Genomic DNA, 16,490 nt, shown 5'->3' with positions numbered 1-16,490 from the left:
CTCCCCCAGATGGAACCCCGGTGACCAGAAGCCTCTACAAACACAGCTCGAGTATGCGGGAACAAGGACCTTTTCTCAAAACCGCGTGGCCGCTTACTCGGCCGCGCGACATCTCTCTATATACAAAGTGATCAATGAGAAGTAAACCACCCAATCTTTCTCCCTGAAAGTCAGAGTTAAGTTTGGAGCACGGCCACAGCCCCAGAAACACAAGGACTTAATGCAGAACCCAGCAGCTTAGAGCAGAAAAGTGAAAGGACTATGCGTTAATCCAGGCCATCAAATCTGCCAGAGGGGAAAGGGTGTTGCCCCATTCGCCCTCTCTTCTCTGGAAAGAAGGATGGCGGCCGCATGGGAGCCTTGTGGACAGCAGGTATGAGCCGGGGGTGTGGGGGCGACTAAAACCTCATGGGAAGGGGGGCATTCCGGTCCGTCCTTCACGCCCTACCGAGGTCACCAGTTGCCCCCCACGAGCGGCTCTCCAGCACGGCCACAGCCCCAGAAGCACAAGGACTTAATGCAGAACCCAGCAGCTTGGAGCAGAAAAGTGAAAGGACTATGCGTTAATCCAGGCCATCATGTCTGCCCGGAGGGGAAAGGGTGTTGCTCCCTTCCGCCCTCCTCCCTCTGGAAAGAAAGATGGCGGCCACATGGGAGCCTTGTGGACAGCAGGTATGAGCCGGGGGTGTGGGGGCGACTAAAACCTCATGGGAAGGGGGGCATTCCGGTCCGTCCTTCACGCCCTACCGAGGTCACCAGTCACCCCCCACGAGCGGCTCTCCAGCACAGCCACGGCCCCAGAAGCACAAGGACTTAATGCAGAACCCAGCAGCTTGGAGCAGAAAAGTGAACGGACTATGCATTGACCCAGGCCATCAAGTCTGCCGGAGGGGAAAGGGTGTTGCCCCATTCGCCCTCTCCTCTCTGGAAAGAAAGATGGCGACCACATGGGAGCCTTGTGGACAGCAGGTATGAGCCGGGGGTGTGGGGGCGACTAAAACCTCATGGGAAGGGGGGCGTTCCGGTCCGTCCTTCACGCCCTACCGAGGTCACCAGTTGCCCCCCACGAGCGGCTCTCCAGCACGGCCACAGCCCCAGAAGCACAAGGGCTTAATGCAGAACCCAGCAGCTTGGAGCAGAAAAGTGAAAGGACTATGCGTTAATCCAGGCAATCATTTCTGCCCAGAGGGGAAAGGGTGTTGCTCCCTTCCGCCCTCCTCCCTCTGGAAAGAAAGATGGCAGCCACATGGGAGCCTTGTGGACAGCAGGTATGAGCCGGGGGTGTGGGGGCGACTAAAACTTCATGGGAAGGGGGGCGTTCCGGTCCGTCCTTCACGCCCTACCGAGGTCACCAGTTGCCCCCCACGAGCGGCTCTCCAGCACGGCCATGGCCCCAGAAGCACAAGGACTTAATGCAGAACCCAGTAGCTTGGAGCAGAAAAGTGAACGGACTATGCATTGATCCAGGCCATCAAGTCTGCCGGAGGGGAAAGGGTGTTGCCCCATTCGCCCTCTCCTCTCTGGAAAGAAAGATGGCGGCCACATGGGAGCCTTGTGGACAGCAGGTATGAGCCGGGGGAGTGGGGGCGACTAAAACCTCATGGGTCGGGGGGCGTTCCGGTCCGTCCTTCACGCCCTACCGAGGTCACCAGTCGCCCCCCGCGAGCGGCTCTCCAGCACGGCCATGGCCCCAGAAGCACAAGGACTTAATGCAGAACCCAGCAGCTTGGAGCAGAAAAGTGAACGGACTATGCGTTGATCCAGCCCATCAAGTCTGCCGGAGGGGAAAGGGTGTTGCCCCATTCGCCCTCTCCTCTCTGGAAAGAAAGATGGCGGCCACATGGGAGCCTTGTGGACAGCAGGTATGAGCCGGGAGTGTGGGGGCGACTAAAACCTCATGGGAAGGGGGGCATTTCGCTCCGCCCTTCACGCCCTACCGAGGCCACCAGTTGCCCCCCACGAGCGGCTCTCCAGCACGGCCACGACTCCAGAACACAGAAACCAATTTCTTAACTATCTGACTTTCAGTAGAAATACTTCCAGGGTCAATAGGTAAAATAGCAGAAATCCAAAACCAACATTTAATTCTTGAACCCAGCTGTAGAAAGCAAATCACTTCACAATGCTTTTTCAGCATGTCTGATTTGGGGGGGGGGGGGTTAAACTCTAAATAATAGTGGTGAATCTTTTATTGAAACAATCTAATCAAAGCGGATAGAGTGTTAACTAGAATTCATCTGCCTCACAGGGACGGGGAGGGGTGGGGGGTGGGGTTTTATTGGGGTTCTTCATGGGAAAAAATAAGTATTGGTAAAGGGAAATGTGTTTGATATTTGCATGACTGAGACATAAACCTGAAAGCTTTGTAACCTTTCCCACAGTGATTCAATAAATAAATAAAAAAAAAAATAAAGGGAAAAAAAAAAAGAAGAGATCGGTGCCTATTTAATGATGCTGTTCATGTCCAGAGGGCATTCCCTGATTTGAAGCAGAGTGAATAAATGTCTGGAAGTTCTGTACCTTTGCCCCAGCAGCCAGTAAGCTTAGGTCCTCTGTTTTGATGGTTTTGTTGCAGTGTCATTGTCATGTGGCCACTGACGATTTTTATTCTAGCAGCTACTCAGGAACACAAAAGCTTCCTTCTGAGCCTGAACTGCACTGGGACAAGGGCTGTGGGGTCAGGTGAAGTGTGTAGAACGAGAGAGAGAAAGGAAGAGAGAGAGAGAGAGAGAGAGAGAGAGAGAGAGAGAGAGAGAGAGAAGCACCTATGTGCCAAGATAACTTTGTATTTCTTGACACAGATTTATAAGGAAATTGCTAACAGATCTGAGGAAAGATAGTAATAACAACACAATAGTAATAGCTTGTGTTTAAAAGTATTTTGACATAGATTTCACTGGCTGGAAGGAATACAAAAACATTTTTTTAATTTAAAAAAGACATATTTGCAATTACTTGTAACAATTTTTTAAAAAACAAGAATACTTTGTATGTAGAGAGAGAGTGATTTTTAAGTGGGTATTTGGTTCAAAGATTCAGGATTTATTTTACTATTTTTACAGATGTTTTTCTCAATATCAAATGCTTTTCGAAATAGACATCATAAATGAAAACACAGTTAAGGGAAACTATTTTTTTCTCTCATAGTATTGCTGCAACAGAGTTCACCTAATCGGTCAGTCACACCAAAACCATTTTTAGGCAAGAAGACAAAGAGGTTCATTGAAGTCAACTGTCCACAATTAGGCAGTGACTTGAAACTGCAGCCAGAGCATGAGTATAAAGAACCTTACACAGGAAGACTCCTGGCAACACTTAAAGAGCAAAAGAATGTAGGTTTGGGGAATTGGAGTGAGTACAGTGGGTAGGGCATTTGCCTTGCATGTGGCCAACCCGGGTTCAATTCCCAGCATTCCATATGTTCCCCTGAGCACCGCCAGAAGTAATTCCTGAGTGCAAAGCCAGGAATAACCCCTGTGCATTGCTGGGTGTGACCAAAGAGCCAAAGGGGAAAAAAAGGAGTTTCTTAATTGGCTGCTTTGTGACAATATTTTGAGATACACTGAGACACAAAGGGTCCATGGGACTTGGTGGGTGCGGGGTGGTCCTTGTTGCTGGGAATCTTTGGGAAACTTAAATCATTCTGTTTGAAGTTCCATACGGACATATACTAATGGTATTGTTTCTATGGTCCCATTCTTCCACCTCCACCTATCTACATAGCAATCAGTAGACCTGGCCTGTTCTGCCTTTTTTTTAAGTCATGACTATGAGTTTTTGACCTACTCATCTTTGCAGAGTTCCCAGAAGGGGTCACTCAGAGGACTAGCCTCTGACTGCCTCACTGGTTACCTGCTTAGCTACCTGATTGAGTTTCTAACTTTCCCACTACTAAAACAATACACCAAGATAAGACACTTCTTTTTTTTAATTTTTATTAGTGAAACACCATGAGGTACAGTTGTAGACTTACAAATTTTTGTGCTTGGATTCCAGTTATACAATGATCAAGTATAGAGTGCCTGAAGAGTATAGCAAACCCACTGCTTAACCCTTACACATCACAATATTAAGATTAGCTTCATTACATTATACTCATCAGATCATGGCACTTGGTGAATAACATCTCTCACCAAAACATAAATTTACAAGTGTAAACAATGAAGTTAAATGAGGCACTCAATATCACAGCTAATTGAAGGTACAGTCCAGACTTCACTCTACTCTGTTTCAGTTTCAACTATCGCAACAAACCCTTGATAATACTTTTATTATCATTTATTTCCCAAACATGTAATACCAAAACAAGGACCTTATTTTCTTGTGCTTTTCAATAAACTAGTATGGTAAACTACACACAGGCCATCGAAATTTCATTTTTAAAAAAAGCAACTTAAGTAATATTTTCAGACATTGCCTTTAGCACTATCACTGAATAAGTTGTGTTCATAATGCATAGCTGGTATTCATTTCATTCATTCATTTCATCATCCTGTTATTCGTCGATTGCCTCGAGCAGGCCCCAGTAATGTCTCTTTCATCCTAGCCCTGAGATTATATTCAAGGCTCTTTAGGAGAATGAGACCCATCATTGTTACTGGTATTTGGCATATTTGGTACGCCACGGGGAGTTTGCCAGACTCTGCCCCGTGGGCAGGCTACATTCAATAGCCTGCAAGATTGTCCAAAGTAGGAATGAGATAATAACAGCTAATAATAATAATAGATAATAATAGATAATAGCTGGTATTAAAAGCAACAAAACTTAGGAAATGTAATGTGCAAGCAATCTTGATTATTAGTAAGCATCTTTGAAATTCTATATTCTTCCCTCCAACTGTTTCCCTTTAAGACCCCTTGAACAAAGACCCAGGCCTAATTACAATTTCAGCTGATACTAAGAATTTGACAGGATCAACCAGGGCTGGAGTGATAGCACAGCAGGCAGAGCGTTTACCTTGCATGTGGACAACCCGGGTTCGATTCCTTCATCCCTCTCGGAGAGCCCAGCAAGCTACCAAGAGTACCCCGCCCCGCCCCGTGGCATATTCGATATGCCAATAGCAGTAACAACAAGTCTCACAATGGAGATGTTACTGGTGCCCACTCGAGCAAATCGATGAACAACAGGAGGACAGTGCTACAGTGCTACTAAGAATGTGCTCCCTTATTTGAAAAACTAAAATTCCAGATAGGGAGCTGAAGCAATAATACAGAGAGTAAGGAGCTTCTCTTGCATACAGTAGGCCCAAGTTTGATCCCCAGCATTCACTATGACCCCCCAAGCACCTCCAGGAGTAATTCCAGAGTGCAGAGTTCGGAGCAACCCCTAAACATAGCCATAAGTGGCTCAACCCCCCCCCCAACAATTTTAACCTCAAATAAATGTTATTGTTATGTCTTCATGCTTTTCCCATTTATTAAAAATGGGATTACTTTCCACAAATCAAGAAGAGAATCACAAGTGTACAGAACAAAAGCTGCAATGTTTATAAGATGATAATGATTCAAAGAACTGAATAAAAAATAAAACCAAAATAACATATTGAGGGGAACAAATCAAACATTCATCACATATATTCTAGGATAGGTTATGTCAAATATAAACCTTATACACTGTCAAGGTATAAAATGATACAATTCCTGTGGGCTTTCATTTATTTCTAGCTTTAGAAATGTAAAGATTGAACCAATCTCGGAAGAGATGTCAAGCTGATGAAACTTCCAGTTACACCCTTCTTCAGGCTGTAAACGCTGGGGACTTCTAGTGAGGCCAGGATGCCTTCCCCACAGCTTAGCTATACTGCTAGAAACCCGAGGGGCCACACCCATGCTCCACAGCCTCCAGTATATAAAAGCTTCATGACTGATCTTACAGATGCCAAGACAAAGAATTGTACCAGCTACTGGAGGGCACAGGCACATATGCAGCCACATGACACCTTTAAATTCCACAATATTGCCAGCCCAATAGGAACACAGCAAATTAGATGGGAAAATAGCATAGAAACCCACTAACCTCAATAAACAAAAACAACACAGAAGACTCAACTAGCAACAAATAGTTCAGTAATTCCTCAGATAATGACTTTGATAATATCATTGTGAGATATAACAATTTTCACAAATTTTATTTTATTGACCTACTTTTTTATAATTCCATTTGCCACTTTGATGTAACAAGCAATATAAAATAAATTATTTTGTACCTGCTAAGAGGGCAAACTTAGGGGAATAGGTGAGGAACTGGGGAGAAGGGTGGGGAGAGGTCACATTGGTGGTGGGATTGGTGTTGACACATCAAATGTATGAAACAACAGTATTATTATTAAAAACTTTGTAAACCACAGTGTTTAAATAAAGTTAGAAAAAATGCAAAGATGATCTCTTTGGATTCAATAATTCCACTTTTAAAAACACTACCTTGCAGACAAAGTTCTTGTGTTTTAAATATACACATTCATCATTTCACATTGTTTATAACAACAAAAGGACCTAAACAAACTATAGGCCTATCAATAGGATTATGGCTAATTAATATTTTATGCATATTTTAGGGAATTATGCAGTACTTAAAAATACATTTATATGCACTTACCTATTAAGGTCCTTGACTGTGGAAATGTTATTTGCACATATAGATTCATTGTAATAGAATTTTTTGGGTTTGCACACACATAGATTGCATTTCATAAATTCAATACTATTTATGAAAATGCATCTGCACACATCCTATCCTTCTAACTTCACAGAAAGGGATTGACAGCATAAACTCCTTTCTTTTTTATTTTTTGTGGAGGTGGGGAACTTTCCAGCCACACACAGCAGTCCTGGTTCTGCACTCAGGTATCAATGCTGGCAAAACTTGGGGATCACATGTGGTTTCAGGAATGGAACCAGGGTTAGCAACATCAAAAGTAAGCACCTGGGGCTGGGGCGATAGCACAGCGTGTAGGGTGTTTGTCTTGCACGCAGCTGACCCAGGTTCGATTCCCAGCATCCCATATGGTTCCCTGAGCATCGCCAGGGGTAATTCCTGAATGCAGAGCCAGGAGTAACCTTTGTGCATCGCCGGGTGTGACCCAAAAAGAAAAAAAAAAGTAAACACCCTATGCACTGTACTATGGCTCCAGCACTTAACTCTTTTCTTTTTTCCTTCTTTTTATTTGGGGGGGCAGGGTGGGGCATGGGTACACATGCTGGTGTTTAGGGCTTTTTCCTGTCTCTGCACTCAGAGATCGCTACTAAAGGGACTGGTGAGACCATGTGGGATACTGGATATCAAAACTTTATCAGTAGAGTGAAGGCAAGAGTCCTACCCACTACACTGTCTTGCTTTTTAACCCTTTAAGATGAGAGGAGGGGCTGGAGCCATTAGTAACCAGGTAAAGTGCTGGCCTTGCAAGTAGCCCACCTGGATCCGATCCTCAGCATCCCATATTGTCCCGTGAGCACTGCCAGGAATGATTTCTGAGTGCAGAGCCAGGAGTAACCCCTGAGCACAGTTGGGTGTGACCCAAAAGGCAAAAAAAAAATAAAAACACCTCAACCCTGATAAGAGGAGAGAGGTTAGGTAAGGGCTGTTGTTCCCCATTCACTTTTTCTTTTTGTGCGTTTATAACTTTGGAGAGGGATAATGTATATATATGCTTATAGTGTAGTCAAAAACAAAAATAATTTAAAAGGCTATAGGGAGTCCCAAAAGCCTTACCTGAGAACTGTGCTACTACTAGGTAATCCCTAGAGAAAAGAAAAACTGACGCTTAGAATACAGTCATGTGTGTGTGCACATGTCTTTGTAAGAAGTGCACAAGTCTGTGAACAAACAAGTCAGATCCCAATTAAATTGCGACTCCCATAGGGCAGGCTTGGGTGCTCTCGTCCTCCACCAAGCGTTTCTTGTACGAATTTAAGTGCACAGAGTCTAGACTCACCACGGAGAACTGTGGTACTGGTTAGGTCAGAGCACACTTGGTCCACTCCAGAAAGCTCTGTGCGGGCGAACAGACTTCCTCAGAGTTTCCACCGGAAACCGGAAGCCGGGAACCAGAAACCGTTGGATTGGGTGGAGGCGAGAGTTTCGGCAAGTAGCTGCTCACGAATTGGACATCTAGTCACTGCCACCTCGTTGGCTGCCTAGAAACTGCCTTTCCTGTCCAGGAATGGAGTTAAGTAGCCCTGAGGTGACCCCCCATGAGGCCGATGGGGACCAAAACGAGGGAACGAGCCTGCCAGAGCAGGAGTCTGAGGTGACGACAGCCCGAAGTCAGGGAACCAAGGAGAGAGCGTCCTCTGGCTCCCAGAGATCTACTCATGGCTCCCAGAGATCTTCTCATGGCTCCCAGAGATCTTCTCACAAGAAAGAGCGGAGGCGCTTTCGCACCGACTGCGTGGAAGGTCCCCTCGCCCGCGCCTTCCAAAAGTTGGGCTTGAGAGTGGGCTCGCACCCCTGGCCTTTCCTACTGGTACCTTTGGCATTGACGCTTGTCCTCGGTTGTGGCTTCTTTTTCCTGCCCGATGAGGAGGTGGATGACCAGGAGGAACATTACACGCCCATCTCGAGTCCTGCCAAGCAGGATCGGGCGTTCATCCAAAACTACTTCCTCAACCCGGAAGCTCAACACTTCTTCCCCTCCAGGCAGAGCGTGGAGTCCCATTTCCTTTCTGTGATCGTGGTGACGGAGATGGGACAGCTGATGACGCCAGAGACGTTTGAGAAGCTGATTCGTTTGGACCTAGACGTGCGCTCTGTGGAAGCCAAAACGAAGAACGGGTCCACGATCACCTTTGAGAAGGTGTGTGCCTCTTACAAAAAGCAGTGCGTGGAGCGCAACCCGCTCCTGTCCCTCTGGGTGAAGGAGAACTCCATCAACCTGTCAGCTGTTTCCTACCCCATCTACCAGCACGGCAACCACACCATCCTGGTCCTGGCAGGCTACGTCGGGGGGCCCCACTTAATCGGATACGAGCAATCGGGGGAGGCAAGCCCGAAGATCCAAGCCTTCAGGATGCTGTACTTCCTAAAAACAGAGGACACAGGGGAAAACGAGCAGAGCAAGTTGTGGCTGATGGCATTCCTGGAGAAAATCGACGACATTAAACTGGATCCGAAGTTGGAGAACATCCAGGTACCGGAGATGGGGGGGGGGGGGGGGGCATAGGACAGTGTGAGGGAACGGCCAAGTCCCCTAAGTAGTTAAAGGATACTTTTCCTTGAAGCTCCGTGTGCCCCAATGGCCTTGGTACTGAGGCTGATTTTCCTCAATGAAGACAGACACTGGAGGATGCCACAAACCTTAAAGCCTGGGCAGCGTTGCGTTGTGTGTGTCTGTGGTGGGTAGGGGGAGACCTGGAGGGACGGGGCAGACTTGATAAAGGAACCACAAATTCTACATCCTCCACAGAGTTGTTTTTCAGTAGAGATACTGATCTTGAGGTTTTATTGGGAGGAGGGGATATCTTTCTAGTCAAATTGCTTTGAAATTCTTACTGCGAGTTGAATTTTTCACTATTCCCTGGAGATCTCCCATTCCCCACCCCCCGCCCCCCACACACACCAGGTTCAGGTTCATTGAAATAAAAAAGCAAAATAAACACTTTATGTGATTCTGTTGAAATAAAAATAGCTAGTTTATAGGTTTTTCAGATACGTTAATTGTGATGAAAAACAAAATAAACATTTTGTATGGTTATGTTGAAAATAAAATAGCTAGTTTATAGAGTTTTTGAGGTAGATTAGAGCCTGCTGCCAAGCACCTACTAGCTGTTCGATAATTGTTAGGCTGGCAAATTTATTAACACTTGTGAAAATTTACTAATGCTTCTTCCTGCTGGAAAAATCCTTTGAATACCAGGCTTTTCTGAAATGATAGTTGTGTAGTTAAAAATAAAGATTAGTAAAATATGTCAACCTGGTAAAAATGTAGAAAAAGCCACACTTTCTTGATGGTTATTCTTGATTTCAACATTGTTATACAAAATTTGAAGTTTGTGATTAAGGGGTTTCAAACACTGGAATTTTGAGAAGAAATTATGAAAAGCAGGCCAGATCCTAAAGTCATAATCCATATGTTTTTGCTCTTCTATTGACTTGATGAGTAGGCTATAGTGTTTAGTAGTAAGTCACATCCAAATGTTAGAATGAGGATGGGAGTGGTAGTACAGTTGGTAGGGCATTTGCCTTGCACATGGCTGTTCAGGTTTGAGCCCCATCATCCCAGATGGTCCCCAGAGCACTTCCAGGAGTAATTCCAGAGCGCAGAGCCAAGAGTCCCCTGAGTATTACTAAGCGTGACCCCTCCACCAAAAATAAATGTTAGAATGAGTTATTGATCTGAGTTTATATTTGTGGCAGGTGGTCTACTTTACATCTCTTTCCCGACTAAAGGAATTTGAGAAAACGACTAACACAGTGATCCCTTTGTTTTACCTGGCATATGCTCTGATCATATTATTTGCAGTCATATCGTGCTCCAGGTAAAATTCTTCTATTTATTTTTTTAATTCTTTAAAAATATTTTATCGTAGTAAATGATTCATAATGTATATAACAAAAATTGTTATTTCTGTGAAGGGCATTTCCATAATAGTAAGACATTTTCAAAATATTGTGCTCTAAATTGACTTTTATTCTATGGCAAACAGCACTAGAATGAGTTTCTGTATTATTTAAATATGGACATTCTGAGAATGACAAAACTTAAACCAATTAGTAGATCAGTTTTGGATAAAATCTTTCCCTTCTTGAGCTACATTTTAATCTTTATTCCTGACAAACATAATTGCCTTTCAAGAAAGATCTGACTCTCTTCCCAAGCATGTATACTCTACTTTATGTATAATCATTTCTAATCTAGACCTTCCCTATTCAATCAACAGAAAAATCAAGAAAGTTGGGCATTAGACTCTTAGGAAGTCCAAATATGACTGAACTTTGGTATCATATAAGGACATTTTAGAAACAAAGAATCTGGAGCTTTACTCGAAATCCAGTGAATTAGGGTCTTCAGACCTAGAACCCATACATTTAATGTTCATAGGATCTCCGAATGCATTCTGATAGCAGTTTCCTATCAGAAGGACCCATGTCCTTCCTGGGAACTAGAATATTCAGATGTGTTCTCTTCAGTTCCTACTGTGTTGCATTTTCAAGTCCTTTTCTCTGTTACCTATTGAACATCAAAAGAAAATCATTTAGGAAATATTCACATATCAACCAAAACCCGTCATGATAGTCAATAACATACATCTCTCCCCCACACTGAAAATTTACACAAAAAAATCCAGAAATTTAAATGAGGAAATAAGAATAAACATATACATATTAAATTTTAGCCTGATCAATCTGATATCAAAGTTCACCTTTGACTCCTCCTGTAGACTCTTATAAACCAACATATTGTTGTTTTTAGGAAGTACTGGGAGGACAGGGATTCACAACATTCATATTTTATTGTAATAAAGCAGTTTATCTATTTTTTTTCTCTGAAATTGTGGTAATTTGTCAATTTGGGGCTCTGAATAGAACTCACAACGAGCAAAAGAGGGAAATTACAACCATGCTGTAACAGAACTTTCTTTAATAAGAAAAAAGCTCATCTGATCTATGTGGTCTTATCAGAGAGGCTCTTTAAGTAATTTTCTTTCTATTTTGGAATCACTGGATCTGTTTTCTTAGTTGACTCTTCCTAATCTTCAAAGCAAACTTAGTTTCTCTCTCCCACCAGAGACAGGCATCAGTGTTTCTTTTAAAGCAGTTAATAAAACCAGAAGTTGATGTCAAAAATACTTTAATGTTTGTTCTGGGTAAGTACTGAATCCATAATCCATATTTTTAAATGCTTGCTTGCTTGCTTGCTTGCTTTCTTGCTTTCTTTCTTTCTTTCTTTCTTTCTTTCTTGTCTAACAAATAAACATATGTGGGCTGGAGAGATAGTACAGTGTAGGGCATTTGCCTTGTACGCAGCCGACCCAGGTTCAATCCCCTGCATCCCATTTGGTCCCCTGAGAACCACCAGAAGTAATTCCTGAGCACAGAGCCAGGTGTAACCCCTGAGCATCACCAGGTGTTATTTAAAAAGCATATAAATAAATAAGCATGTACTATTCAAAATGGCCACTTTTTTCTTTTATTCTTCTTTTAGCACAGCGGTGGGGCGTTTGCCTTGCACGCAGCCAACATGGCCAACCCGAGTTCGATTCCTCCGCCCCTCTAGGAGAGCCTAGCAAGCTACCGACAGTATCTCGCCCGCCCGGCAGAGCCTGGAAAACTCCCCGTGACGTATTCGATATGCCATACACAGTAACAACAAGTCTCATGATGGAGACGTTACTGGGCCCGCTCGAGCAAATCGATGATCAATGGGAGGGCCTTTACTTTACTTTACTTTACTTTACTTTTTAAAATTAGGAGTAGCTTTTCTAGAGTCCCTTCATCTATAGAGAGGGATCCTCAAAATTTTTTAAAAGATAATTTCATATTTTTGGTTAACCACAAAAGAAATTAAATGCTCTCTATAAAGTATAAGACCTATTCATGCATGGGATTTATGGTGATTTGAGTAGGATGTGCAGATGAAAAGAAAACTGGGTATGGATATTTTTTTCTACAGTCTCTCCTCCATACGCTGTGTGTTGTATTCAGACATCCCTAGAAATCAGAGTTGGAACTAGTCATGTTTTAGCATAGCTTCATTTCTCAAGTGCCAGTCAACAGATAAGTAATTGCTAGCTGCACAAGAATCACTCAGAATAAGTTGGTAAGAGTGCAGATTCCCAATTTTTGTATAACTTTGTATTTTTAGTGGGTCTTGTATATTTCTTGAAAGTTCAAGATCCCCAGCAGATGTGGCAATTACTCACCAGGATGTTTATGATTAGGTGTCCAAGTCAAGAATATTAAAAATTGGGGCCCTGGCAATAGTACAGCAGGTTGGGTGCTCCCCTGCATTCAGCCAATCCAAGTTTCATCCCCCGCATCCCATACAGTGGGAAGCCAGGAGCCTGCTGGGAATGATCCCTGAGTGCAGAGCTAGGAGCAAAATCTGAGCACAAAGGGTCTGGCCCAAAAACAAAAACAAAGAATATTAGAAATTGAGAGAAGTCTTTAGTTTTAGAAGAAGTGAGCAGCACGAATTTCATAATTTTTCCCTCCAAATTTATAGGATCAGCTGTTTACGAAACAAAATGTGTGTTGCCATCTTTGGAGTGTTCTGTGTTGCCTTGGCAGTGATAAGTGGCTTTGGCCTGCTGTTGTACCTTCAGGTGCCATTTGTGCTCATAGTTGCAAATGCACCATTTCTTATTCTAGGTGAGTACTACAAAATGAGGCTGCACATTGTGTATGTGGTGGTGGTAGGGGAGGTGGAAAAAGGGAGGAACTTACATTTAAACAGAATTGCCATATTTAAGGGGCTCCAAATATTCAAAATTAGGTGCCAGAAAAAAATCAAAAATAAATTCTGCATTTTCAGTATTGGAAAATCCATGATGCCAAATGTAAAAAACAGACAAGAGATGTGAACAAGGGATTCTCTCTTTCTCTCTCTCTTTCTCTCTCTCTCTCTCTCCTCTTTTCATAGTGCAACATATAAGAATCCCAGAGTACTATTCAATGACCAAACTCATGCCTCTGAGATATGAGTTCAATACCTGGTGCTACCCATCTTACTGTTAGGAAGTAAGATCCTGACAGTACTGTTGTCTATGATTCTTGGTGTTGCCATGGTGTGTGATCTTCAGTGCACAGCCAGATATACATGTGCACTTCACCCCAGTGTGCAAGCAGCACATCCAAGCCTATGCAGCCTCTGAGTGTGGCCAGAAAAAAATAGCAACCAAAAAGGGGACGTTTGAATGAGAGCATTGTGGATGAAAAAAAAATAAATAGCAAGAAAACTGCGTGTGCACATGCACACACGTGTGTGTGAGAGAGAAAGAAAGAAAGAAAGAAAGAAGGAAAGAAAGAAAGAGAGAGAGAGAGAAAGCGAGGCAGGATTGGAGGAGGAGGAGAAAGGGGAGAGAAAGAAGAGTCTATTAACTACACAGCACTTCTTAAATATACCACATGATAGGTAGACTCAATAAGTGAACAGTAAATTCAGCTTATATTTTAAGCAACAGAATTTGGCAAGGTAAGCATTTTTGTGAATTGCTGTGAAATGACTTATGAAAGTGATCTCTCAAGTAATCTAATGGAATCAAACATCTATTACTAATTCTGCATCAGTTAACACCCAGCCAACCAAATGTCTTCATTAAGATATCCTAAGTGATGACTATAGAAGTATAGGATGCTATACACAAATAGTAGGAGCTGATACAAAACACAGACTTACTACAGACAAAAGAGTGACAAATTAATTGTGCTTTCAGAGGTAACTAGAGAAAGCATCCAAGAAAGTTGTATTTAAGCACAGATTGGGCAAGTTAAGTGTCAAGACCTTATGAGATGGACAAAGAAAGCACTTTAAGTCTTTAAATTGGTCTATGTAAATTTTAGTGGATGCTAATATGGATGAAGACTCTGCTTTTTTGCCAGGTGTCGGTGTCGATGACGTGTTTATAATGATTGCTGCTTGGCAGGAGAGCAGTTACTCTGAGAATGTATCACAGCGATTATCTAGCATCTATTTTAAGGTGGCAGTGTCCATTACAATCACCACCCTCACCAATGTCTTGGCCTTCTATACAGGAGTGCTGACCTCTTTCAGGTCGGTGCAGTACTTTTGCATCTATACAGGAACAACCCTAATTTTTTGTTATTTGTATAACATCACTTGTTTTGGGGCAATTATGGCTCTGGATGGTAGAAGAGAAGTAATTTGTGTACACCATATGCAAGGAAAAGAACTAATTCCTGGCCAAAGCTGGTACGCTTTGAAAAAGATGTGCTGTTTTCCACCAGACTCTGACCAGGGTAAAGAAGCTGACATGCATCTAGCAAGTTTGTTCTTTAGAAACTACTTTGGACCTTTTATTACACACCCTGTGTCCAAAGTTTTTATAGTGCTCATATATGTTCTATATATTCTATGTAGTATATATGGATGTTTTCGAGTACAAGAAGGCATAGACCTTCGAAATTTAGCAAGTGATGATTCCTATATCAAACCATATTTTGATGTGGAAGAAGAAAATTTTTCACACTATGGCCCCAGGGTGATGGTTGTTATCACTAAGTCTTTAGACTACTGGAATAAAGATACCAGGGGAAAGTTGGACAAATGTCTAAAGGATTTTGAAGACAATAGCTACGTAGATGGTAATCTTACAGAGTTTTGGTTAAAATCATACGTAGACTATTTAGAAGCGCAAAGCCAAGATCCCAATGATGAAGACATATTTTTTGATGAGCTCAGCATGTTTTTACGAAACAGGGACAGGTTTCTGTATGATGTCACTATAAACCCCCAGCCAGACCTTAAAGTCTTAAGTTCCCGGGCCTTCATCCAGACCATAGGTGTTTCTTCGTCAACAAATAAGAAGAAAATGTTAAGCCAATTACGAAGCATAGCTGAACAGTGTGAAATTCCTCTACTGGTGTATAGCAAGGAATTCATATATTATGACCAGTATGCTGTAGTCATTGAAAACACTATTCGAAATGTCATTGTGGCATCAGTAATTATGTTCTTTGTTTCATTATTATTAATTCCTCACCCACTGTGTTCCTTGTGGGTGACTTTCGCTATTGCCTCTGTGATTGTGGGGGTAACAGGTTTCATGACATTCTGGAATGTCAGTCTTGATACTATCTCCATGATTAACCTTGTCGTTTGTATAGGGTTTTCTTTTGATTTTTCTGCACATATTTCTTATGCATTTGTTTGTAGTTCTGAGCCCTCAGCAGACCAAAAATCAATTGAGGCATTGTATAAGCTAGGCTACCCAGTGCTACAAAGTGCAGTTTCAACAATAATTGGGGTGTCTGTCTTGGCTGTAGCTAAAGCATACATCTTCAGGACTTTTTTTAAGATTATGTTTCTAGTAATGGTATTTGGGGCTTTTCATGGCCTAATTTTCATTCCGGTATTCTTAACATTTTTTTGAAGGTTTCTTTTGGGATTGTTTGAGGGATAGATTTATATTTAAGAGGCTATTATTATTTTTCAACATCTTCATTTGCTTTGTCAAAAAGTTCAGTATAATCATAAAAAGTATATTTGATGAGTGTGTTAATGTTTCTAAGAATGAGATTATCAAATAATAAAGAATAGTAATAATTAAATATTTGTACTGAAATATTTCAATATTTTCATACAGAAAAGCACAATTATCTTCACAAGTAGAATATTACTAAGGTTACCAGATATCTTTTTCTACATAGTAGGTATCTTTTCAATGATATGTGGTTTTTAGAGAATTAATATATTGAGGTATCCCACAAATTAGCTATTTTAGTGATAAAATTAAAATATTATCAATTAAAGACTTAACTAAAATAATGAGAACATAATTCTAACTGGAGTCCCAGATGAAGAGACAGCATG

The 16,490-nt window shown here is 42.3% G+C and overlaps 1 protein-coding gene across 1 annotated transcript; it reads left to right on the top strand.

The window, feature by feature from the left end:
• Positions 1–8,162: 8,162 nt before the first annotated feature.
• LOC130016446 (patched domain-containing protein 3) lies at positions 8,163–16,050 on the top strand. Its single transcript, XM_056107169.1, has 4 exons — positions 8,163–9,128; positions 10,355–10,476; positions 13,164–13,309; positions 14,540–16,050. Exons 1-4 carry the CDS (start codon positions 8,163–8,165, stop codon positions 16,048–16,050), a joined length of 2,745 nt encoding a protein of 914 aa, XP_055963144.1.
• The last annotated feature ends 440 nt before the right edge of the window (positions 16,051–16,490 follow it).

The sequence above is a fragment of the Sorex fumeus genome, unplaced genomic scaffold (genome assembly GCF_029834395.1).
Source record: "Sorex fumeus unplaced genomic scaffold, SorFum_2.1 ptg000007l, whole genome shotgun sequence".
In the NCBI taxonomy this organism is placed as follows: domain Eukaryota; kingdom Metazoa; phylum Chordata; class Mammalia; order Eulipotyphla; family Soricidae; genus Sorex; species Sorex fumeus.
Note: the sequence above shows the minus strand (reverse complement) of the source record. Positions and strands in the feature narration are given on the sequence as shown.

Bases quoted from the DNA above. Each gene is read 5' to 3' on its own strand.
- LOC130016446 (XM_056107169.1), top strand. From the start codon at position 8,163: ATGGAGTTAAGTAGCCCTGAGGTGACCCCCCATGAGGCCGATGGGGAC. The intron at 9,129-10,354 runs GTACCGGAGATG...TATTTGTGGCAG, and splicing joins CGAAGTTGGAGAACATCCAG to GTGGTCTACTTTACATCTCT. The intron at 13,310-14,539 runs GTGAGTACTACA...CTTTTTTGCCAG, and splicing joins TGCACCATTTCTTATTCTAG to GTGTCGGTGTCGATGACGTG.